Source organism: Chanodichthys erythropterus, chromosome 5 (genome assembly GCF_024489055.1).
Source record: "Chanodichthys erythropterus isolate Z2021 chromosome 5, ASM2448905v1, whole genome shotgun sequence".
Lineage (NCBI taxonomy): Eukaryota > Metazoa > Chordata > Actinopteri > Cypriniformes > Xenocyprididae > Chanodichthys > Chanodichthys erythropterus.
In genome coordinates this window covers 14,675,277-14,701,964 of record NC_090225.1, presented here as the reverse complement: position 1 = coordinate 14,701,964, position 26,688 = coordinate 14,675,277, and the positions used below count along the sequence as shown (strand labels likewise).

General features: G+C 36.1%; 1 protein-coding gene across 2 annotated transcripts; it reads left to right on the top strand.

The window, feature by feature from the left end:
• Positions 1–113: 113 nt before the first annotated feature.
• Positions 114–26,123, top strand: si:dkey-103j14.5 (isoaspartyl peptidase/L-asparaginase). 2 transcript variants are annotated; one of them, XM_067385242.1, is made up of 8 exons: positions 116–221; positions 1,274–1,323; positions 2,896–3,101; positions 4,922–5,064; positions 11,614–11,771; positions 17,655–17,773; positions 17,976–18,086; positions 22,809–26,123. In XM_067385242.1, the coding sequence occupies exons 3-8, from the start codon at positions 2,915–2,917 to the stop codon at positions 23,015–23,017; spliced, it is 927 nt and encodes a 308-aa protein (XP_067241343.1). In that variant the 5' UTR covers positions 116–221; positions 1,274–1,323; positions 2,896–2,914; the 3' UTR covers positions 23,018–26,123. The 2 variants fall into 2 exon arrangements, with proteins under 2 accessions (XP_067241342.1, XP_067241343.1); XM_067385241.1 differs by lacking the exon at positions 1,274–1,323 and having other exon boundaries at positions 114–221.
• Positions 26,124–26,688: the final 565 nt, after the last annotated feature.

The window sequence follows — 26,688 nt, the reverse complement described above, 5'->3', positions numbered from 1 at the left end:
CAACAAGTGTGTGAAATTGAAACTCATGAATTAGCAGTATTAAGTAAATAAATAATTTACATCAGCCCTTTAATGAATGTCTCAGACCAGACTTGGCCTTTGTCCATAACATTATATAACACAACAGCACAATAAAAGACACGCAGATAACTTTAAAAATCTGCTTGGTCATCCTAAGAACAGATAATACAAAGGATTTGCAGCCAACGAAGACCCAAACAGTGAGTAGCTAGCCTACATTTAATTTGATGTTTAAGTGTTCGTATCAAGTAAAAAGGTATCTGACAGGGAAGCAGAATTATTTCAGATTAGCCATGTAGCCTGAATTGAAAATACCCAGATTGGTAGATTTAGGAGCAGTTTTGGGAGAGGGGTTAGGATCAGGTAGCGACTTCAACAACGGGGGTAGTAATCTGGCAGGGGGTCGGAATTCGGCACAGCACCGCACCTTGTTGTTATGTAGCGATTTAGCAGAAGGCTAGTCTACAAAGGTTTAACAGACAATGATTGTTGAACTTTAAAGTAATGGCAATAATAAACGAGTGTAAGTTCACTTCTAGTTTGTTTGGTCTAGTTCAAAGTAGCTACTACTGATTTACAGTCGCATTAAATTAACTGAATTTATCCTTTCTTTAAAAGCAGATGTTAAAATACAGTAGGCTAGTAAGCTACAAATACATTCATACTGCCTACAATGACAAAACAGTGCCGGTTAAAATGAACAAGTGGAGAAAAAAATGAGCAAAAAAGTGAACATTTTAATTATTTTGATATCAGTTTTCACATAGGCCTAGCTGAGAAAAACCCAGCGTGTCACAGAACATATAATGTGAGAAACCCAATTTTGGTCATAACTCATTTTCGCGCTTTGCCTTGCTCGACAGTGTACAGTAGCAGGTGCACTGTTGACAAGCTGTCTAGTTTCTACATGACTGGAGCACACTTAAAAACGTCCTTATGTACCAGAGTCCACCCGTATTTTAGTGTCATATACTTTTTCTAATAATCTGGAGACAGAGCTAATCAGCTGCAGCGCCACTCTCGCTTTCAGTTTAGATTTACAGGTAGAAAAAAAAACGAAAATATTTAATCTGGCACATTTCATGGTGTATTATGCTGCCTTCACAATTTGATAGTCTATTTTCCACTTCTGAAGTCGTGATTACCATAGACATATAATAAATGTTTATTATAATGTCTATGGCGATTACGAGCTGATCGCATTCAAGTTTAATCAAGAGAGGGCGTTCATGTGCATTTTTTTTTAACCTAGGAATCTCGCATGGATCATTCCGAGAGCATGTGAAGGCAGCATTATATCAGGTAATGAAAAATGTATATAGGTTTAAATGTTTAAAGTGCAACTTCGCCGATTTTCAACCCGCTTTGTATCGTTACAATGTCGGTAGTAAATGAACAGTGTTTAGTCGTTCTCCTGGACGAGAAATTCACATTTATTTTTATGTTTTTACGTTAATTGTGATGTCTATTTTTGTATCCCAGCCAACGGACAGTCAGATCGACAGATATGGTTATATTAAAAGAACAGTTATTGTCACTGAAAATTGTATCGTACTTTGTCTACTCTTTAAACATCGTTATGGTGAAAAAGAAAAAAATTAACACTAGCAATAGCTTTCTTACCTGCACGAGACGTCGCTTCTGGAGGAATTGACCGAACGACAGTTTTCCCCTCCGTTTGGCCTAAAACACTGTTCGTGGTCATAGTTTGAAATGTTGACTACAAACATGGAGGTTTTTCAGATCTTTTTTTGTCTCTGCGTCCTTCACACATTGCCTTCAACATGCTGGATCACTGGAAACAAATACTAAACGTTTACTTTTTGAATTTCTTGCTCCTGGGAACAATACAAGTTGATACCATTATAACTAAAAGTTTGCTAAGAAGTATAGTTCCTACTATTTGACACTGTTAAGGGGATCCATAGCAGACTTGTGGGAGCTAGTGGCCTTGGACGGCAACATGACCAGTGCATTATGGGTGTTGAAGTTTTCCTATTTGGCAAAAGGAAAGAAAACAGCCATATAATTTATTTCACCTTTCTTCTGTATAGGCAGCAATTTTTTTTTTGAAAGCCTATTTTGCCACTGGTGAACTACCTCTTTAAGTCCAGAAAGTAAAACTCATTGGTCGGTTGCTCTCCTCGGCATATATAAAGACAGCGTCGTTTCCATAACAACAAAAAACACACTTATGAATATTTTATCTTGTCGTACACACGACTTCCCACCTCGTACATACGAGCTTCCCAGGAGGACTTGAACGCACCAATATTTCATTTTCGTTATTGTACTAGTATTTACCGACAAAATGGCGAACAATTATTGTTTCTACCATTCTATACTAGTTTCTATACTACTTTTTACACTATCTACTATTTTACTATAAAAATGGAATTTTCTACAAAAAGTATAATAAGCATTTAGAATCTTTTTTCCCCCTTTCTCATTCTTTTTTGATGACCGTGATTTTTGCCACAGCTTTATTGTATAAAAGCAGTGGCATTTTGGCAAAGACCCTGGATACATGGTGCATTTTTGTAGTGGTTTTGATTTAGTCATGGTGTGGTTTTGGTAAGTAAAACATATGAAAGTTGTTTCAGGTAAACCAAATGGAATTGCTCCTTTCATCTCTCAGAACCCTCACTTTAATAGAGCTTGAGTAAACATGACAGGAGCCTGAGAACCTGCTTCCTGTAAACAACCCCAGACACCCTTCTCATGGAGATGAGCTGTGAAAGTTGCTTTTACCCACTCTGTCAGTGTTCATCTGAATAAATTACACAGCTCAGTAAAGTCCAAGGGCAATATATTAAAATCTGCTAGCTCTCAATATCCTCTCTCCTGACAGCACACACATGTTTGTTTCCTCAGGGCTAGAGGAAGGCCGAAGATGAAGACTGTGATTGTAGTGCATGGTGGCGCGTGGGCCATCCCGGACCTGTTAGCCGAAGCGTCCGTGGCTGGAGTCAAGAATGCTGCGCGGGCAGGGGATACTGTTCTGAAGAATGGGGGGAGTGCAATTGATGCTGTAGAAAAAGCTGTGAGGTCTTTGGAGGATGACCCAACGTTTGATGCAGGTATAATACATACATACATAGCCTACATATATATATGTAGATTGTACGATTTTTTTAATGTTGCTGAAAGAAGTCTCTTCTGCTCACCAAGGCTGCATTTATTTGATTAAAAATCTGTAAAACAGTAATATTGGGAAATATTGTTACAATTTAAAATATGTATTTTCTATTAAAATGTAATTTACTCCTATGATGGCAAAGCTGAATTTTCATCAGCCGTTACTCCAGTCTTAGTGTCACATGATCCTCAAATCATTCTAATATGCAGATTTTGTGATATACTGCCATTCAAAATGTGGGGTGAGATTTTAAAAAGAGATTTAAAATAAATAAATAAGAAATTAATACTTTTATTCAGCAAGGATGTATTAAATTGATCAAAAATGATAGTAAAGACATTTATAATGTTTTCTATTTTATATAAAAGCTGTTCTTTTTAATTTTCAGTTCACTAAAGAATCCAGAAAAAGGTATCTTGATATCCACAAAAATATTAAGCAGCACAACTATTTTAAACACTAATAATACAAAATGTTTCTTGAGCATCAAATCAGCATATTAGAATGATTTATGAATGATCATGTGACACTAAGACTGGAGTAATGGCTGCTGAAAATTTAGCTTTGCCATCACAGGACTAAATTACATTTTAAAATATATTCAAATAGAAAACACTTATTTTTAATTGTAAAAATATCTTACAATATTACAGTTTTACTGTATTTGTAATCAAATAAATGCAGCCTTGGTGAATATAAAAGACTTCTTTCACAAACAAATCTTCATCATTTCAAAATTTGGCTGGTAGTTTTATTATTATTATTATTATTTATTTTCTCTTTGACTCTCTATTGACTCTCTGACTCTATTCAAGACTTCAAGCAGAGGATGCACAGATTCAGTAGTTTGTGACTAGGCTCTGACTAGGACAGTATTTCAGCACATACCCTTGACACTTTGTTAATGATCATCTTGAGAGTAAGGTGAGAGGTTCTCCAATAATTATCAGATTACAAGAAGGAAAGCGGGGTAAAACAAGACACTTCATTAACACACCCAGCCTGTCGGTGCCAATCTCGTTTGTGATGGCTAACTGCCACCATAAGTGAAATGGCTAATCCTCCTCATATCAGAGCTGCACATTCAGCAGCTCATCAGGATCGTTTTATACACTGGGGTAGCCAGAAGCACAGACTGATCAATAGATGACTAATGCAATCCTGTAGAGTACTGAAAGGTAGACATCAGAGTGGATAACTGGAGTCTGGAGTATGTCAGGGTGCCCTGACAGAGATAAGAATGAGATATATGTGTGAGAATGAGATCATGTTGTAGTACTCTAGAGCAGGGGTATCCAATCTTGCTCCTGAGGGCCACAGTTCTGCAGAGTTCAGCTCCAACCAAACTAAACACACCTGAACCAGTTAATCAAGGTCTTAAGTAGGCATACTAGAACATTCCAGGCAGGTGTGTTGAGGCAAGTTGAAGGTAAACTCTACAGGACAGTGGCCCTCTGCTCTACCTACCTATCTATCTTTCTGACTGTCTGTATATAAACACACACACACACACACACACACATAAAGCACCTTAATGTTTATTGTGATGTCTTTTTAAAATATGCATCATATTTTCTGTTGTGTAAAAAAAAAAAAACATATTTAAAAATTAATAAACCCCACAATAATTTCTGCAGTCAGTAAAGCTAGCCAGTATGTGTTCTGCAAATCTATCTGTCTATCTATCAGTGTTCATGGGAAACGTAAATCTTTTCAGACATGCGGACTTCAGAATTGGAGTGTAAAATCTTTCATGTGCAGGTCATGGTGCAGTGCTCAATATTGATGGAGAGGTGGAGCTGGACAGTGTCATCATGAATGGGGAAACACTTGCCGCTGGAGCTGTGGCCTCTGTTAGAAACATTGCTAACCCTGTTAGTCTTGCTCGTGCTGTGATGGAAAAGGTATGTTTTCTTCACAAATTGCTTCTCGATTTGTCATCATCTATTGCAGCAGATCTCAAATTCAAATAAATTAGTTTTTTGGATGACTTTAATTTGGGTTTAGAGTTCTCTCTGGTGAACCTCCAACTCATTTAATTCAAGCCATTTCTCACTATACAAAAAAGTGCACTGAAAAGTAGGGGATGTGATACGGAAACTGAATTTCTGACATACAATTTACATACATTCCATACATTTCTATATACTACACTGCAATATGCTACAAAAATTAAAATTCAACAATCATTTCTCAATCATAAAGGCTTATTTCATTTAATTTTTCCATCAAAAAGACTTATCTAACTCATTAATTGTCCATAAGAGAATATCACATGGTTGCTATAAAATATGTCTGGTATACCTCTAAAATTAGCATTCACACTTGATAAGGAAATTATCTGAGAGCTAGTTCTTAATGCCTGCTCTTATCAAGGAGGTCTATATGTGGATCACTTCGAAGATTATAAAACCTAGAATTGGGTGATATACCCACATTTTTATATTCTTGTAACAGATTAAAAAAAGGAAGCCATGATGTTAACTTCAAAGGTGAAATTATATGACACCGTAGATTCAGGATTTTCCATTCCCTGCAAAGCTTTAACTTGTCATTTCATCAGCAGCTTTGTAATGACAGGCTCAAATGGAAATAAATGCTAGCTGATTTTCAGATTGATTTCAATCAGTGCTCTTTGTATTGACATAGATAGCGGTCTTATACAATGATTTATCTCCACATGTCTAAAAGACAAAAGCCTAGCCAGCCTTTTATGCTTATTATTTCTCAGGGTAGGTTTATTTAACAAAAAAAGAAAAAAAAGTTAATTTCTGTATTGACACAAACCTTAAAATCTTAGCTAAATATATATATATATATTAATTATTCAACTGTTATTGCCCAAACAAGGTATACTGTAGGTTATTGAACATGTTAACCTAAAATAGCATCGTAAGTTATCTCAGTGAATTTGACAAGTCTTATTTGTTTATGGAATATTGCAGTGTGATTTATCCATACACATCTTTTTTTTTTTTTTTTTTTAATTCATGAGCCTTCATAATCTTTGATACAAATAACTTTCCCTCCCACTTGCAATGACATCTCTTATCTTCTCTGATATGTTTACTGGCACATTGGGGTGGAAACTGAGGGGAAACAAATCAAAGCTGCTCACATAAGATCACAACACTAGCAAACGACAATGATTCAATTTTAATTTCAATGATCCCACAATCCAATCAATATCTAATGAACAAAATCAAGTCCCGCCTTCATTTTTTTCTTGTTTGAGAAGCTGTTTACTTTATTCACTCTATTTTAATGTCAGCTTAAGAAAGAAAGCAAAATACAAAGTTCTGGCATTAAACTCTAATGGGCAGGCTAATAGGTCCTTTAACACAACCTGAAAATCATCACATCATTATCTATAGGTCACAGATGATTGGTTCCTGCTGTATTAGTATCCAATGAGCTTGCGTGCTTAATCTTTAAATGCATGAGTTGGCATTGCTTAGCAGTGCAGCATGCTTCAGAAACCCTCCACCTTCCCAAGCTCCACCTGTATAGATCTGCTACGGTTATTCATGTACGCTATATTGTAATGCAGCAGCATGTCTTACTTGCTCAGAGATGCGTGTCGTGTATGTTTTGGCAGTAGCAAGTCCCGTACTTGCTCTGCAGCAGCAGCAACAATAATCAACAGCAGCAGCGTAGCAGATCTATTCCGCCAAGACCAAATATATCTACATTGTCATATCCATTACCATGCAAACACTCCGAGAGTTGTCATGACAGAAATACTGTAAAACATAAATAGCGATTAGTGATGTTAGCCATTATAGACATCCACCTTATTTAGCCGAATTAAGGACTGTTTACATTGATAACTATAAAGATAATGGTCTATAATGATTAGCATCCACACCAGCAGGTAATGATGTGCCATTTATTATAAGTGCATACTGCAGTTATGTTGTCTGCTGTCAGCTCTTTAAAGTAGGACAGATTCTGATTGTCTGCCAATATTTTTATCCTTCATCAGCTAGAGAAAAAAAATGATTCTGAAAGTAATTCCAATTATATCGTTCCTCTGCATTGTTATCTTTATAACTGTGGTGTAGACTTCCCTATTCGAATACCATTAGAATGATTATTAAAACTTTATACTGAAAAATTATTGTTATAGGAAGCAAAGTGGAAGAGAGAGAGGGGATGGGATCAGGAAAAGAACACAATTCAGGACTAGAACTCGGGTGTCTCAAAGTACTAGAGTACTATATGTCAGTGTGCCACCCACTAGGCTATTGGCATGAACTAACCAGCCTCAGTTTGATAAATATTAGAACCTCATTGTATACAATAGGTGGGGGGAACAGAAAATGACTGAAAAATTCAGCTGTCAGAATCTGTTCTCCCATCCCCATGATGAAAGATGTACTGGATTAAAAGATGCTGATTCTATTCTGTGTGTGGATGGAGCTTAAGCAGCATAAGTTTGATCAATATTAGAACCTGATTGTGTAAGAAACATGGGGGAACAGATTTGGCAAAAATCCAACTGTCAGAATCTGTTCCCCCACTGCCATGTTGAGAGATGTTTATATAGTGGCTTAAAAGATGCTGATTCTATTCTGTGTGTGGATGGAGCTTAACCAGCATCAGTTTACTTTTTTTTTTTTTTTTGTGCTGTTTTTGCCTTTTATTCTACAGTATGTAAGGAAGCAAAGACAGGAAGCAAAGTGGAAGAGACAGAGGGGGATGGGATCAGGAAAGTTACATGAGTTGGGACTTGAACTCAGGTCTCTCAAAGCACTAGGGCACTAAATGCCAGTGTGCTGCCCAATAGGCTGTTGGCATGAAGTAGCCAGCCTCAGTTTGATAAATATTAGAACCTTATTTTGTACAATGGGGGGAACAGAATCTGACAGCAAAATCCAGTTGTCAGAATCCATTCCCCCATCCCCATGATGAGAGATTTTGGATGTAGTGGATTAAAAGATGCTGATTCTATTCTGTGTGTGGATGGAGCTTAACCAGCAAGTTTCAAAATTTGTTTTTTGCCTTTTATTGTGATAGGACAGTATGTACTTGACATGACAGCCAACATGTTGCTCTTAAAGCACCAGGGCCATACATTTCTATGTGTGGCTATTGGAATGAGCTAGCCAATATCAGTTTGATAAATATTAGAACCTCTTTGTGTACGATCCATGGGGGGAACAAAATCCAATAGCAAAAATACAGCTGTCAGAATCTGTTCCCCCACCACCATATTGAGAGATGTTTATATAGTAGTGGTTTAACAGATGCTGATGCTATTCTGTGTGTGGAGCTTAACCAGCATCCGTTTAAAAGTTTATTTTTTGTCATTTTTGCCTTTTATTGTTATAGGACAGCATGTAGACAGTTATCATTCTTGGTGTTAAAGTAGGCATTAAACAGAAGTTGTGATTACCTACTGTAACGTAAATCCAAATTAAACAGCTTTTCCAATGAGAAAAAAAAAAATGTAGGGCAGACTTAATTTTGTCCATTGGGAAATGCTTGATTTATTGGATGGTTGTGGTTTTCTATTGCTGTGTGATCTCATGTGAGTGACAGGGTGTCCCACCCTTGCGGCTATAAACACATCATCAGAGAACACTTTGGAAGAGTGGGAAATTTATTTTGATTAAAGATTACAAGGGCCCATGAATTATTAATAATAATAATAATGTGCATGGATAAATCATTTATAGTAAATGCTGTAATATTCTATAAAAAATAAGAATTACATTTTGATTTCATGGTGACTTTAACAGGCTTTCAGACACCCCCCTTATTTCTACAACAATGCAGCTTTGGCGTAACCATTGTATTTTTACCTTTTAAGCCGAAGTAATCAAGTTCACCGTCTGTTTTCAAGTGATTCAAAGCTCTCACATCCCTCTAGCAATGAAATCTTTACTGATTTTCTCTCCTGTCCTGTAGCTTTCTGGTCTCTTTAAATGGGAAGTCAAACACATCAATGGAAGGAACAGCGCAGATGAGTAAGCATTGTGGTGCAACAGAAAATCAAACAAAAAATCATAGCCAAATTTACAGTAAAACTGGCTGTGAACGTACAAAATGTTTGCCAGAATGATATATGGTAGGAGATAGGCTATAATAAATAATTATTATGTCAAAGAGATTAAAATTTTCCCTTTCACTGAGTTCACTTTACAAGGCGTTGGACATGGAGGAAACAAAACCCAAAGAATACATGATAATTGATTAGCTGCAGCACCTGTCTTGACTGCCCCAAAAGACCTTGGCCTTACAGTGGATTGGCAGATCTCCTTAATAGCCAGTATTAAAAATTCATCAGGTCTTGATCAATGCTGCGATCAAGCTTCACTGACCTCATGCTCTTGCTTTGCAATCTAAAATGCACAGTATTTGACAAAGAAAAATGACATTAATAACTGTGTTAATATTTAAAAGTTTTCTAAATCAGAGTTATGGTTTAGTCCATTGTGATGTTATACAGAAAGTTACACAGAGAAATAAAATTGTATTATTAGAGACAGCAGAGTATTGTCTCAATAAATAATAGCAGTTCCACATGGAGATGTGCACAGCAAATATGGAAATAATGTGAAAGTGTACAATAGTTTAGTGTAGTTGTTTTATGCCATTTTTGTTGTGGTGTTTACGTGGGAGATTTTTAAGTAACACATAGAACACCCAAGGAAAGCAGAATGCAAAAGAAAAATTGTACTGATTTAGTCAGCACAAAGAACTAACCAAGACATTTAAAAATGTAAGGCTGTAAACCTGTCAAACAAGGCTAAACACAAATTGTATCATCTGCATTAAGGGACTGCTGTACACTTGCTATAGAGTTAAGGCCAAACTTAAGAGTAATCTGCCTTGGGTTCCCTCTGGAATACTGATTGGATTTTAGACTCAATTAGGCCTTCTAAACACAAAATGTTTGATTTATGAGGAAAATAAGGTATTTGGTTACATTATATGACAATACTTTGAAAAGAAAGTTACATTAGCCTATATGACAATGTAATTTCTCATATGATAAGAAGTCCTGTTCTGTAACATGAATGACACACAGTCATATCTCAAACATACATGAACCCATAAATGGAAAAGGCTAGTAGCCTATGTAAGCTGCTTTCTAATTCATGACTTATCGAATAGCCTACTCTTTCGAGGTCCAACCCTCTACTCCAAGGATTCTCAGCTCTGGCCCTCAAGGACCACTTTCCTGCAGAGTTTACCTCTAACCCTAATCAAACTCACCTGAACAATGAGCTAATCAAGGTCTTCAGGATTACTAGAAAGCTACAGGCAGATGAGTTTGATCAAGGTTGGAGCTGAACTCTGCATGAAAGTGGATCTTGAGAACAAGTGAGAATATCCCAGCAGCTGTTTGAGCACAAGGTTTTAAAAACTCACGGCTTCCCCGACACCACTGTTTAAACAATTCATAAAAAATTCATCACTGTCTTTCCAACTGAGATTTCAGTATGGAGATGAAGGTTAGGATCATTATTCTTCAGTAATACAGCACACTGTGAGTGAGTGTAAATTAGCATTATTTGTTGTTTGCTATTGGGATCTGACGCAGAAACGGTGACATGTGATGTCAGACTTAACTGGATTGATTAAAGCAGTGTTTCCCAATCCCAACTGAGGTGCCCATCTGACAAGAACAGGGGTGCCGTGTAAAACTTCCTTCAAACATTTTTAAATTGCGAAAATGTATAAAAATAATTTATTATGTACCATCAATCTCTGATATCTCCATCAATCTCTTATATCTCCAATAACAACAAATAACACACACAAATTTATAATAAAAATGCCAATCGTAAGAAAGGTTGGTCTGAATTTTGGCATGTTTCGCATGATTTCATTCCCAGTGAGTAGACATAAAGTGCTTACGGTTAATTACACATGAAAATATTAGGCTTGTTCGGCTTCATGCACAAAGTTCGGCTGCCGCTTGACAAAAGCTATGCATTCTGGTTAGAAAATTTTGATCGGCGCTGCAGCCGCCTTATGATCACATGTGCCATCAAAGTATTGTGAGAGCAAAATGAGGTCTTCCTAGGTCAGGTGCTGCAGTTGCTCAAAATCAGCTGCGAAAGCCTTGATGAGGACACACTTTATTCTCACCGATCGGATTCTGTGATGACAAGGACAACTTGTGTTGCTTGTTTTTTCTTAGAAATGTATTCAACCAATTCCTGTATTCAACCAATCTTGATATTGAACATCTGATATTCAAAACATGGGAGTTTCAATCTTATCCACTTCTTCAGCTACAATCAATGCAGCTGAGATGCATGCCGGTTAGAAATGTGTTTGAGTGTGGACCGCCTTGCTCTGATGTCATGCCGTGTCTAATCCACTATGAGAAGAGAGAACTGTCCGAACTGTTCATCAAGCTGGGAAACACTGACTTAAAGTAAACATTTAGAGAATTAATCATCTTTTTTAAACCCTTTTTTGTGCTTTTTACTCAGACAGATCATGTAATGTTGACAGACAGAGGGGCAAGCATGTTTGCAGAGCGCATTGGTATTCCAGTATCTCATGATTTGGTGACTGAGCCAGAACGCAAAGAGTGGGAAAACAGCAATAGCTTTGGAGCCGGAGTCAAACAGCTCTACAACACACAATGGTATGTAATTTCATGTTTGTTGCCAAAATTACTGTAGTTTGTTTCCTCTAAATGCTTCAAGATGTCTTTTATTTCCTGATTTCTTGACATGCTTGATTTCAAAGATGGATTTTAATGACCATACTGTTACGGAGCGGTCACATTAGTGAAGTTTTAGTGAGATTGCACAGGCAAAAAAAGGTCTATTGTCCATTGTCAGTTATGTAGTGATGAATGAACCAAGGATTTTAGAACCAAGGTCAAGTTTATTTATGTAGCCCTTTAAAACCGCATAAATGCTGACCAAAGTGCTGCACAATATACCAAACAAAACATCCTCATACAATACAATTTAAACACTAATAATAAAATGTCAAAAGAAACCAAACAAAAGTAATAAAATTAAGACAGGAACATCATGCAATATAAAACAATATTTAAGACTAAAAATTTACCAAAGCAGCTTTCTGTTGGTGAACGTGGCAAATTTGTGTGACCGCATCTTCAGAGTAAATAGACCATTTGAGATCAGACGTCACAGTTACACCTTGCAGTTGAGCACGCATTGTGGTGGCAGAAAAACACACATGACATCTAACTCCCCCTATCTTGACATAATTGGTGGAGCTTGACCTATTCACGCCTAACCTTTAATGGATGGAGTTATGTTTAGCCATAGGGTTATGGGTAGAGTAAGGGTTGGTTCCCCATCCAGCTGATGAATCATCCTTGTTGATCCAGGAGCAACATTTCAATCAACCAGTCAGATTTGAGGGAGAGGTTTACAGTTAATATCAAGTTTAGGCTGACAACCAGGGTTAGGTGCTTCTACATCAGTGTTATTCATCTATCATTTCCTTCTGATATGGGCAGGGTTAGATTTAGGGGTAGGGATAGAGTTAGGACTATGTTTTGGGGCAGGACCGTTGTTCCAGGAATAACAAAAGATGTCTTACTAAGCAAAATTACAGTGACCCTAGCTCTACCCATTGCCTCTGCAGTGAGCAGCCGCTCGAAAAACAGTGGTAGCAAATGAGCGAGATCCACAAAATATGGGAAAAAATGTCTTGTTGTGCCTTTGGACGTCAGAGTTGGAATCCAAAAAAAAAAAAGGTCTTCATTTGTCACAGACACCCTTTGAAGTTAAACACAACCTTTATGGTTGCAATCCATTAAATGGACAGACTGAATTGACAAAACCTGTGATGATTAGTCTAATTTTAAAGCATTTGATGTAAACAATAGATCTACATAATATTCACATATGCAGTTCATAGGGTCATAATGAATTACCCTTACAGTTACAGCATGAAATAATATTTAAACCAATAACATTTAAAGGAACACTCCACTTTTTTTGAAAATAGGCTCATTTTCCAACTCCCCTAGAGTTAAACAGTTGAGTTTTACCGTTTTAGAATCCATTCAGCCGATCTCCGGTTCTGGCGGTACCACTTTTAGCATAGCTTAGCATAATTCATTGAATCTGATTAGACCGTTAGCATCGCGCTTAAAAATGCTTAAAAATGCGATTTTCTAGGCTGATATGGCTAGGAACTATACTCTCATTCCAGCGTAATAATCAAGGAACTTTGCTGCCGTTCAATGGCTGCAGCAGTGCAATGATATTACGCAGCGTCTCTCACAAACGTCTCCATGGTTGCAAGGCACGTTCACTGTGCAAGCAGGGGCTCACAGGCGTTGCGTAATATCATTGCACTGCTGCAGCCATGGAACGGCAGCAAAGTTCCTTGATTATTACGCCTGAATAAGAGTATAGTTCCTAGCCATATCAGCCTAGAAAATCGCAACTTTTCATTTTCCGTCGGTCTTAGTACACGATGTAACTACAGAAGAGTCAAGTTTTAAATAGGAAAAATATCAAAACTCTTTGGTCATTTTTAAGCGCGATGCTAACGGTCTAATCAGATTCAATGAACTATGCTAAGCTATGCTAAAAGTGGTACCGCCAGAACCGGAGATCGGCTGAATGGATTCTAAAACGGTAAAACTCAACTGTTTAACTCTAGGGGAGTTGGAAAATGAGCCTATTTTCAAAAAAAGTGGAGTGTTCCTTTAAACCTATAAAACATTTTCAATTCTGAGAAAAGTCAGAATTGCAGGTGAATTTTCTGCCACTAGGTAGGCTACAAAACATGTTTTGCTGTTTGCAAACACCAAAATGGTCTACATCTTTGGAAAGAAGAGTTTTGTGTGCTCAGAGAGAACAAATTTAAAATGCAGAGTTTTTTTCAATAATTCCTCTCATGAAAACATCAAAGTCGGCATGAAATGAAAGTTACAGTATTTTTTTTTTTTCCCTATTGTGAAACTGCTTCTCAAATAAGAAAAAATGTAGGGTATAAGGTAGGACTTGATTTTGTCCATCAGGAATTTATTGGATCGTTTATCGTGACTGACAGGTTGTCCCGCCCTTAATGTGTAATACATACATAATGTATAATAAATCCTGCAATATTCCATAAAAAAGTAATTTCATGGTGACTTTAAATGATGATTCATGAGATCACCTGCCCATCTTTGCATTAATATATACTGTGGAATGTATACTTTGGTAAATCATTATCTACCCTCTTCATTCTTTTATCTTTATTTTATGATACTGATTCTAATGATGTCTTAATATAAAGTTCTTAATCGTTTAGTTTTAAAAGGGACAGTGGTTCTCCTTGGCATTGAGGCCATGAGCTGAGAATGGCAGCATATTCGCATGCTGGCCTGCACAGAGCTCAGGTCATTCCCTGAGGCCTTCAGGCAGTGCAGATAGAGCTGTGTGGGCTCCAGCAAAGCAGCCTTAACTGCCACCTCCACTTCCCCAGGCTGAGTGTTGAGTAGTAGTGGAGTCAGGGCCATGGCGGGGTGTAACCTCAGCCCCTGAGGGAGTCTGTAAAAATAGTGCAGTGGAGGTGCTAAGTGACAGTTGGCTGAGCTACTGCCTTTCATCCTGCCCCGCTGTGGCTTCATTATTGATAGCCTCCCTCTTCTCACCCTGTACCACCATCACTGGGCTTTTTAACACATAGGCCCTAGAACTCAATTACCCTCCACCTTTATTTAGGTGATTATATGGCATACCTCTGCCCTGCTGGTTTGACCATTGTTTTTACACAGATGTCACACGCCATAGGGGATCACATCAGATTAAAGCATTGGATAAATCTAAATGATTTTATGCATGAAAAGAATTGATTGTTTTCAAATGATCTCCATCTTCTATTGGTCACACAAACGAATAGCCCCACCTAAACTCACGCTATTGTCTGAGCCATTGTTGCTGTGCTGGGGTGGTCGGTATTCCAAAAAAAAAAAAAAAAAAAAAGGTTATCATAGTGCCACAGTGTTTAACTTTTATGTCTCACAGTGTGACTTTCTTATTTTAAACATCATCTCACAATTACCTTTATTTTTTACACCCTAGAAACAAGCTTCAACATACATCCATTTAAACACATACTGTCATTTAGTTTCAGTGATTAGTACTAGGGCTGGGTATTGAAACAAATTTCAAAATTCGATTAGATTTCGATTCACAAGCTTGCAATTCGATTAAATTTCGATTAAATTTGATTTAATTCAATATCGATTATTTTGGAAATAGGATCAGTACATGGCAAATTTTCTCAAAAAAAAATCTCTCAACTAATGCTGTAAACAATGTTGCCAAGTCCACGGTTTTACTGCAGGTTGAAGCTACCCCAAAAAACATGATATTTAGCTCCTCAAATGCGACTTTTACCTGGGGACCCCACCAAAAACGTGGATTTTACCCCTACTACAGTGGGACCCCCTACCCCCCCAGCTAATTTTGGGCTAGTTTTGTGTAGCAATTGGGCGGGTTTTTGTTGTGAAAACCTGGCAACCCGTTTGTATACACGATTTGTATACAAACACTTAAATTAGAGGAAGTTAAGGAAGTTTTTATAATAATAAAGTAAAATTAGTAACTTTACAATTATGTAATTATATTTCTACTCCAATTCTTTTTTTGAAACACATTATTTAAATGGTGTCTTTTATAAAAACTTTATTCAAGAATACATTATATATTGAAGAACATTAAAAATTATAATGAATGTGTTATATGGTGCATATATTTAGCAAAATCCTCCTCTCTATAGTTCATTTTTATAGTTGACAAACAAGTTATAGTCACTGAATATGGTTTTTCTGAGGTAAATGTGACGTTACGTGACATTGATTTCAAGCTGTTTTTATTGACGTCTTTTGCGGTTGAAACACGGATTGAGCTATTCCATGAGACAGGATACGGATTTCGGTAAGTTTTACTTTATCTTTCAACATACCTTTGGGTGTTCATTCATGTTTATTTTGCGCTGTAACTGGTATTAGCGGAGGAGATGATCAGTTCACGCGCGCTTCGCGTTGCCTCCTCTCTTGAACTGAGGCGCTACAGCGATCTGTCACGCCACATTAAACAGCACCAAAACAGTTGTTTTTTGAATTTCATAATAAAATTGACAGAAATTAAAATCTGAGACTTTGTTTCCTATCAAAAGTAACAAAGCACAAAGCTTATTGCTTTTTATTGGATGGGAGGAGCGCTATCATTCATCAACTGAAAACAGACTAGACTAATCGATTCTTGGGATTTAAGAATCGATATCGGTTCGTAAAAATGAGAATCGATTAAAATCGAGAAATACCCAGCGCTAATTAGTACTGTATATAGAAAATACATTTGCAACAAAAAGTTAAGACAGCCACTTGTTCTTCATAATGAGAACTCTTCTCATACCAACTTCTGTTCCAAATTTTGCACACTTCATTAGACTGTTTATGGATGTGTGAAGATTTACTGCAAAACTCTTGTGATCACTTTGAAGTGTGAAATACAGTCAACCGTCAAGCTGCCTTTAAAAACCGTTTTCACCTGAACTGATGAGCAAGATCCAGCCATCGCCGGTGATTTAAAAGAGCAATCAAGCGCCTGCCAAAAATGATTGATGCCTCGAATCTGGAGCCTGACAAGTGATTCTTTGCCAGCTGCTTCAGACAAATATTCTCCATGAAGACCATGTTTGCTCTTCCATTTCTGGGGAGAACGACTCAAAGGCTGTTTTCTTTAATTTCACCTTGAAGCATTGTCCTCCATGTGACTTCAAATTCATAACACACGCTTGTTTTCCACAGCACTGCCTTAATCAGAGTTTCATGGGATATGAAGCCTGTGAAATACAAGGGTCTCTGTTCATCCCACTTTCTGCTCTCTATTCTATTTCCTTTCAAGTGAACTAGCAGGGAAGACTGATGTGCACATCACAAGAATTGTGTTTTCTATTTTGAAGAAGAATGCATAGTTTCTCATATGTGTCTACAGAAATATCACAACTGATATAACACTTTCCCAGCAATCTCTCTGAGTGTACTTTGCTAGACTAGCGGCTCTGATTCAGACTGGCGGAGGGCACTTATTCTTGCTCGCTTCCTTTGTTGACAGGCAGATGATGATGAGTCATTTTCAGGTGTGTTGGCACTCATAAAAGCATGTGTGAGGTTGTCATTAGCACACTCCCTTTCAGACAGACATCTCTCACATCACCAGAACAGTACAACATGCATTTTTTTTGGACTGAAGTTCACATAGGAAACAATAGTAATTGCACAGAGACTAATTTTAAAAGGGAGGGAGGCTTATGAATGTAGCTTATTAACTTGAATTACGAGACAAAAGTCTGTCTGATGAAGAGAAACTAAGCTAGAGGCACATCTCTGAGTGTGATGAATAATAATGCTCTCTCTTCAAAGCACCTTTTGAAAATACCATGTCTGAGACCATAAAATGGAAGATCTGAGGAAAAAAAATCTCAGAGCTAATCTTTATTATTCAAGGTTATAGAATTTTTTTTTTTTTCATAATTATAGGGGCCATGATACCGTTGGAGCGGTGGCTCTGGACTCTTTCGGTAATGTGGCGTGCGCAACATCCACTGGAGGAATCAGAAACAAAATGGTGGGAAGAGTTGGAGATTCTCCTATTATAGGTGAGTCCGATCAGAGATAGAGGACAGAGATAATCTCAGTGTCACACCAACACTAATTTTGAAGCAGTGCCTCGATTGAATGAGCCATTTCGGTTTGAAGGTGTCAGCTCTGATCAATACTCAATTGTCAGTGTTTTCTCCTGAGGTAACACACATTAACGTCCGACTCTCTGTGTGCTGCTGTCTTTTCCTGTGCGATAAGGATCTGGTGGATATGCAGACAATAGAAGTGGCGCGGTCTCCTGTACTGGTCATGGAGAGTCTATTCTCAAAGTCACCTTAGCCAGATTAATCCTCTTTCATATGGAGCAAGGTATGAGACTTTTACACTAATCCTGATGAGTGTGTGAGTGTGCATGCATACTTGTTTACCTTTAAGGGGTACAAAAGTGTCCATATTTGCTTTATTAATTTTGTGCCTAATCCATTTTGCAAAAGAGGTAATTCAATATGCACTACCTTACAGAAACCTAAAGGTCAGTATGATTTAAAAAAATAAATAAATTTACAAATTTTATTCTGTAAAGATTAATTACAATGATCAAAAGTGAGAGTAAGGACATGTCTAATGTTACTAAAAACTTGTATTTAAAAAAAAAAGAATCCTGAAAAGAAATTAGCACACAAAAAAGAAGCTAAATCAGTGTATTAGGATCATTTCTGAAGGATCACGTGACACTGAAAACTGGAGTAATATCTGCTGAAAATGAAGTATATTTGCTATCACTGGAATAAATTACACTATTAAAAAAATACTAAAATACAAAACAGTTATTTAATTGTAATTAATAAAACAGTTATTAAATTGTAATAATATTACTGTTTTACTGTATTTTTTATCAAATAAAGGTAGCCTTGGTGTGCATAAGATAATTCTTTCAAAAACATGAACAAATCTTAAAGACCTTTAAACTTTTGAACAGTAGTGTATAATTTTTGTATTAATTTGGGTCCTAACATGTCTGTTTTGTACACTCCAAAAAAATTAAGATTTATTCATTTGTATAGTAAAATTCCATCAAATTGAATTGAATAGTCCTTACATATTCATATTAAGAATTTTAAATGAGTAAAAAAAAAAACTAGTGTAATAAAACATTTTTGTATAAATCTTAACGGAACAAGGGAATTAAACATTTAGTTTGTGTTTCATGTGATTCATAATCATAAATTTAAACATTTCCATGTTTTTTATGAATACGAAAACTGAAACGGTGCATTCCCTTGTTTTATTAGGATTTATACAAAATGTTTTATTAAGCTTTTTACTTATTTAAAATTCTTAATTCATAATATGAATATATGTAAGGATTATTCAATTCAATTTGATAGAATTTTACTATACAGCTGAAATTCGTAAATCTTAAAAAAGGCTTATTTTTTGGAGTGTATCAATTTTAGGTTAATATTTATATGAAAGTATAAGGGAATCTGTATATTTTAGGTCTTGTAACTAGACACTGTTTCTTTACAAGTACAGTATGTCAGCATTTGTAATCTTCACTTTTTGTCTTCACTATTTACACTTTAATTGGGCCTTTTTTTACAGTATAAATATTCCTTATCAAGGCAGAGGTCATAGAAGCTGTGCATAACAATAGTAAAATAATTATAGCAATTAAAATTATAATAGGTGTAGTAGGTGGAGTGTAATTTCACACTGATGTCAATTATAATACTTGCAATAAATACAATACAATCCAGTCAGATGCCAAAGAAGTCAATCAATATCTTATTATTATATAAAATTGCATAAAAAGATCATTATACAACAATGCCTAAATAAGTATTCATTTTCAATATTTTTTACTTTACTTTTATATTTTCTTATAAACGATTTGTTATGTCATCCCCTTTGTTTGCTTTTTTTTCCTGTAATGCAATTTGTGTTCATATTGTGTTGTCTTGCAAGGTCTCGATCATCTCTGCTCCTTTACCCTCACCCACATGTTGCTATTATTATCAGATTTTGTATAACCAAGCAGAATGAATGTCAAACCGCACAAAAATTGGATGCTGCTGTTGCCAGTCATTTTAATTGGTGTGTGTGTGCCTGTGTGTGTGTGAGCGAGACAGGAAGGATCGGAGGTGCTGCCACAGTAGGCAGATGATAATGAGGTGTGTGTTTGTCAGTGGAAAGAATGTAAAGGGGTCAGCAGGCTATTGTTCGCTTTGGCGTTATGCGGTAATGATACTGCAACCGCTCTTTATATGTACCATTTTTATATTCATAATATTTTCAATTATTAGATCAATGCAAGTTAGAATATTGGTAATACTGGCATATAAATATAGTGAGTATAAAAGCTTTGATAGGTGGCTAGAAGCCCATGAGTCCCAGTTAAAGCAAGAAAACGAATTCACTGCACTGAAGAACAAGGAATGAAGTGAATGAAAGAGAACTAAAAATAGGCATTACATTGTTGCTAAATACAGTTATTTCTAGTCCATATTGAAAAAAGTAATGTGCAATGCAAATAATGATGCTTGTAACAATTATATAATGTGTTAATAATGTTGCAGTATTTGTCTTGTTGCTAGACTGATGTTTTCTGTGTTAGACTTTTTTTACCACATAGTTACAACACTAAGACTGATGGAATGAGCAAACCATGAGAGCAACAAATATTGTTCATTGTGTGACCTGGACAGGGTCACCAAGGACACATACACTGTAGGTGCAGTGTTTCATCGTACGGCACAGAGATTTTTCAGGTTGTGCTGGAAAATATCAGGAAAATACAAGCACAATAAAAAAAGTTGTACACTATGTAAAAGTTTGGGGGGTTTATGTTTTTGAAAGAAGACTCTTTTGCTCACCAATGCTATATTTGATCAATAATACAGTAAAAACAATAATATTGTGAAATATTATTACCATTTAAAACATTTTTTTTATATTTTTTTTTGAAAATATAATTCATTCCTGTGCTGGCAAAGCTGAATTTTCTGCAGCCAATACTCAAAAATCATTCTAATATACTGATTTGGTCAAAAACATCTCTTATTATAATCAATAATTGTGTTTTGTGGAAACCATGATATATTTTATTTTAGGATTCTTTGATGAATAGAAGGTTCAAAAGAACAGCATTTATTTGAAATAGATATTTTTGTAACAATGTGAAAGTCTTTACTTTTTAAATTGCTTTTTTGAGCAATTTAATGTGTTCTTGCTGAATAAAAGTATTGATTCTTTTCTTATCAAAATACTTTACTAAGGCCAGACTTTGGAATGGTAGTATACAAACCCGATTCCAAAAAAGTTGGGACACTGTGCAAAGTGTGAATAAAAACAGAATGCAATGATGTGGAATTTTCAAATTTCAATATTTTATTCAGAATACAACATAGATGACATATCAAATGTTTAAACAGAAAAAAATAAGTTGATTTTAAATTTCATGGCATCAACACATCTCAAAAAAGTTGGGACAAGGCCATGTTTACCACTGTGTGGCTTCCCCTCTTCTTTTTATAACAGGCTGCAAATGTCTGGGGACTGAGGAGACAAGTTTAGGAATAGGAATGTTGTCCCATTCTTGTCTAATACAGGCTTCTAGTTGCTCGACTGTCTTAGTTCTTCTTTGTCACATCTTCCTCTTTATGATGCACCAATGTTTTCTATGGGTGAAAGATCTGGACTGCAGGCTGGCCATTTCAGTACCCGGATCCTTCTTCTACGCAGCCATGATGTTGTAATTGATGCAGTATGTGGTCTGGCATTGTCATGTTGGAAAATGCGAGGTCTTCCCTGAAAGAGACGACGTCTGGATGGGAGCATATGTTGTTCTAGAACTTGGATATACCTTTCAGCATTGATGGTGCCTTTCCAGATGTGTAAGCTGCCTATGCCACACGCACTCATGCAACCCCATACCATCAGAGATGCAGGATTCTGAACTGAGCGCTGATAACAACTTGGGTTGTCCTTGTCCTCTTTAGTCCGGATGACATGGCGTCCCAGTTTTGCAAAAAGAACTTCAAATTTTGATTCGTCTGACCACAGAACAGTTTTCCACTTTGCCAGAGTCCATTTTAAATGAGCCTTGGCCCAGAGAAAGCGCCTGCGCTTCATGATCATGTTTAGATATGGCTTCTTTTTTGATCTATAGAGTTTTAGCCGGCAACGGTGAATGGCACGGTGGATTGTGTTCACTGACAATGTTTTCTGGAAGTATTCCTGAGCCCATGTTGTGATTTCCATTACAGTAGCATTCCTGTATGTAATGCAGTGACGTCTAAGGGCCCGAAGATCAGGGGCATCCAGTATGGTTTTCAGGCCTTGACCCTTACGCACAGAGATTGTTCCAGAGTCTCTAAATCTTTGGATGATATTATGCACTGTAGATGATGAAAACTTCAAACTCTTTGCAATTTTTCTCTGAGAAACTCCTTTCTGATATTGCTCCACTATTTTTTGCCACAGCATTGGGGAAATTGGTGATCCTCTGCCCATCTTGACTTCTGAGAGACACTGCCACTCTGAGAGGCTCTTTTTATACCCAATCATGTTGCCAATTGACCTAATAAGTTGCAAATTGGTCCTCCAGCTGTTCCTTATATGTACATTTAACTTTTCCGGCCTCTTATTGCTACCTGTCCCAACATTTCTGGAATGTGTAGCTCTCATGAAATCCAAAATGAGCCAATATTTGGCATGACATTTCAAAATGTCTCACTTTCAACATTTGATATGTTATCTATTCTATTGTGAATAAAATATAAGTTTATGAGATTTGTAAATTATTGCATTCCTTTTTTATTCACAATTTGTACAGTGTCCCAACTTTTTTGGAATCGGGTTTGTAAGTGTCAGAGAATATAGTCAAACATTACAAGGATGGACAATAATAGTTTGTATATGATAGTAGCAGGTGTTAGCATATTAATAATGCATTTCACATTGCTCAACAACATTGACAGAAAATTCTTCTGAGGAAATACAGCAAAATGCTAACTACAGTAGATAAACTTGTGCTGGTAACTTTGCTGACACTGTCGCATATTTGAGTGTTGTGTTTGTGTAATGCAGGGAAATCAGCCACAGCCGCTGCCACCGCCTCACTCCAGTACATGGGTGAGAGAGTGAAGGGATGTGGAGGCGCCATTGTTCTGTCCTCCACAGGGGATTGGGCCGCCGGCTTCACCACACCACGCATGGCTTGGGCCTCCATTAAAGAGGAAGTCCTGCACTGGGGGTTGAATCCGAAAGAAGAGTTTACCGAGATGCTGAAATGTTAACGTTTTTAGTTTTAATCATATTTTTAATAATTTCTTGAGACTTTGAGCTAGTTCATCAGTTTTTCTTAATGGTTAGCTTCTATCAGTTTGTTCTGTTTAATTTCATTTATCCTTTATATAAACCTTCAAGTTATTTTACATCAATAGCTATGAGCTCTTTTTCACATCAAAAAGATAACAAATACTCCTCGATTCATTGATTTAAAAAAAAAAAAACCTTATCTATGACTATTGATAGATGTTAAACAAAATGAAAATACATGTTAGTAACATTTAGCCATTTACTCTGTATACACTTATTGTCCCCTACTGTTTCAACAGTATCTGTATTGAACAAACAATAGAAACATAATATAGTGTTGAAACATGTATAGTGTAAGTGACTAGATGAAGAATTAAGATTTCTTATAAGCTTAACCCACAATTATTAAAAAATGATAAGAGTTATCTAGTTAGCATTATATGTATCCACAAATCACATCTGAGTGCATAGACATCAGATATATTATAAAAAATACAAGACAAATGTATAACAGCCAGTGTTGGGGAAAGTTTTTTTAAAAAAGTAACGTGTTACAATATTGCATCAATTAGTTAAATCAGTTAAAAAGTAACTAATTGTGTACTTAGTTACATTTTATGGAAAGTAATGCATTATAATTCTTTTTGCATTTCTTTTTCTCACCTGGGCTGGGCTTGCTTGTTTGTTTTTAATTTTAAAGGTGCCCTAGAATCAAAAATTGAATTTATCTTGGCATAGTTGAATAACAAGAGTTCAGTACATGGAAAAGACATACATTGAGTTTCAAACCTCATTGCTTCCTCCTTCTTATATAAATCTCATTTGTTTAAAAGACTTCCGGAAAACACGCGGATCTCAACATAACACCGACTGTTACGTAACAGTCGGGATCATTAATATGTATGACCCCAATATTTGCATATGCCAGCCCATATTCAAGGCATTAGACAAGGAAAGGCAGTATTAACGTGTGGATCTGTGCACAGACAAGGTAAGCCAGCAAGAACAACAGCGAAAAATGGCAGATGGAGCAATAATAACTGACATGATCCATGATATCATGATATTTTTAGTGATATTTGTAAATTGTCTTTCTAAATGTTTCATTAGCATGTTGCTAATGTACTGTTAAATGTGCTTAAAGTTACCATCGTTTCTTACTGTATTCACGGAGGCAAGAGTCGTCGCTATTTTCATTTTTATACATGTGCAGTCTGTATAATTCATAAACAACTTCATTCTTTATAAATCTCTCCAACAGTGTAGCATTAGCCGTTAGCCACAGAGCATAACCTCAAACTCATACAGAATCAAACGTAAACATCAAAATAAAAACTTTAATAATAATTCATTAATGCTTTCATAATAATAACATAATTCAAAATAATTGCAATGTAATATAGTCGAGAGCTCGTGTGGCAGGGAGCACACGATTTACAGGGGCGGCGCACTGCCAAAATCCGTGTATAGTTAATGATGCCCCAAAATAGGCAGTTAAAAAAAAATAATTAAAAAAAATCTATGGGGTATTTTGAGCTGAAACTTCACAGACACATTCAGGAGACACCTTAGACTTATATTACATCTTGTGAAAAAGCATTCTTAGGTACCTTTAAAAAAAAGTTATTGGCAAATATAAAGGCCATTTCCCCCCAAAAGTGCCTCAGGCTGAAGGAAATACACACCTAAACAGTAGAGGGTGCAGCTCAAACAAACCTTTCAGCTGTGAAAGAAGAAAGTTCAACACTGTTAGTTCAGCAATAAAAATAAACACAAATGTGTTTAAATAGTCATCAAATGTCAGCAGCAAAGACACTGGTTAATAAAGTGAGAATAATACATATTATACATATATATATATATATATACATATATATATATATATATATATATATATATAAGATGTTTGCATTTAGTTCACAAGACAAAACAATAGCTGAATTTATTAAAATAACCCCATTCATAAGTATGTGAACCATTGATTCTCAATACTGTGTGTGGTTACCTGATGATCTACGACTGTTTTTATGTTTTGTGATGGTTGTTCATGAGTCTCTTGTTTGTCCTGAGCAGTTAAACTGAGCTCTGTTCTTTAGAAAAATTCCTCCAGCTCCTGCAGATTCATCAGTTTTCAAGCATTTTTGCATATTTGATCCCTTTCCAGCAGTGACTGAATGAATTTGAGATCTGTGTTTCCATACTGAGGACAATTGAGGGACTCAAACGCAACTATTAAAAAAAGTTCAAACATTCACTGATGCTCCAGAAGGAAACACGATGCATTAAGTGGTGTGAAAACTTTTGAACAGGATGAAGATGTCACAATTTTTCTTATTTTGTTTAAATATCATTGTTTTTCATTTAGTACTGCCCTTCGGAACAAACAGAAGATACTTGCATATTTCCCAGCAGAAAAATTAAGTACAATTTACCTTGATATTTGAATTCAAAAGTTTTCACCCCTCGGCTCTTAATGCATCGTGTTTCCTTAACTTTTGTTACTTATTTGAAAAAGTATTTTTTTGTGAATGTAAAAGTAATGCTTTACTCGTTATTACTTCGTAATCTGATTTCGTAACTCACGTTACTTGTAATGCATTAACCCCAACATAATAGCTCTATTTGGTGTTGATTTTGCTTTATTAAAGATGATGTCTTCTTGTCTTCAGTTGCTTCATTTGAGGTTTTTATGTGCAGGGTAATTGGTGGATCTTGAAGATAAAAAGATTATATTTATGTTTCTTTTAAAAAGATCACAATGTTCCCATGCACTGATTTGTAAGAAATATCCTTTAATTTTAGTTTGCTTCTCTTTTGTTTGTGAATAAAATAGTGACAATATTATGAAATGGAAATGAGGGAGCGCTGTTAAATTATTCCAGCCATGGGAATTGATGCATGAGTAATAAAATTAGAAAAGTTTTTGCAACTGCTCCTAGTTAGCGTCTCCTTAGTTGCCCTCTTCTCATTCATTTATTTATTTTTCAAATGAAGGTCTGGCTGTCTACTATATATAAAGACAAATACTATACAAATGCTGTACAGAGTAGAAATTTGCATACTTTTAACAATTAAAAACTTATATATTACTGTAGGTCTGTACTGCATTATAAAACATTAAAAACCCAGAGAGCAGAGCAAAGGCATGGAGAAATCTCAGAAAAAGAGTTTTCCATCTCTATAAAAAGTTTCTCTCCTTCTTTTAGCTTAAAGGGAGCCGATTATTCCATAGTGATTCCCAAACCCCCGCTGAGTGCAGCACCTCTACAGCAATTAACATTTTGACATGTTTGATCAATCATTCAGACTACAAAAGAAAAAAATAAATAATTAAGTAAAGATTATTAGCCCGGCTGCATTCACTGTATTTGATCAGCACAGCGCTGTTAGATCAAAGCTTCGCACAAAGTGTGGAGAGCCGACGTTACAACATCTACCCAGTGCCATGAAACAAAAGTGTGCTTCCTCAACTGAAAAAGATAAACATTATGCAGAGAGCAACTCCTCTGAGGTTTAAATGAACAATTCTGACTCCAGCGGAGCTGAAGTAGGTCATTATTTGGGATTCCTTGTTAAAACTTAACAAGTCAACATTTTTCCAAGATGCCGAGACATACTCTAACTTGAGACTTGATTAAGCTCTGTGTAA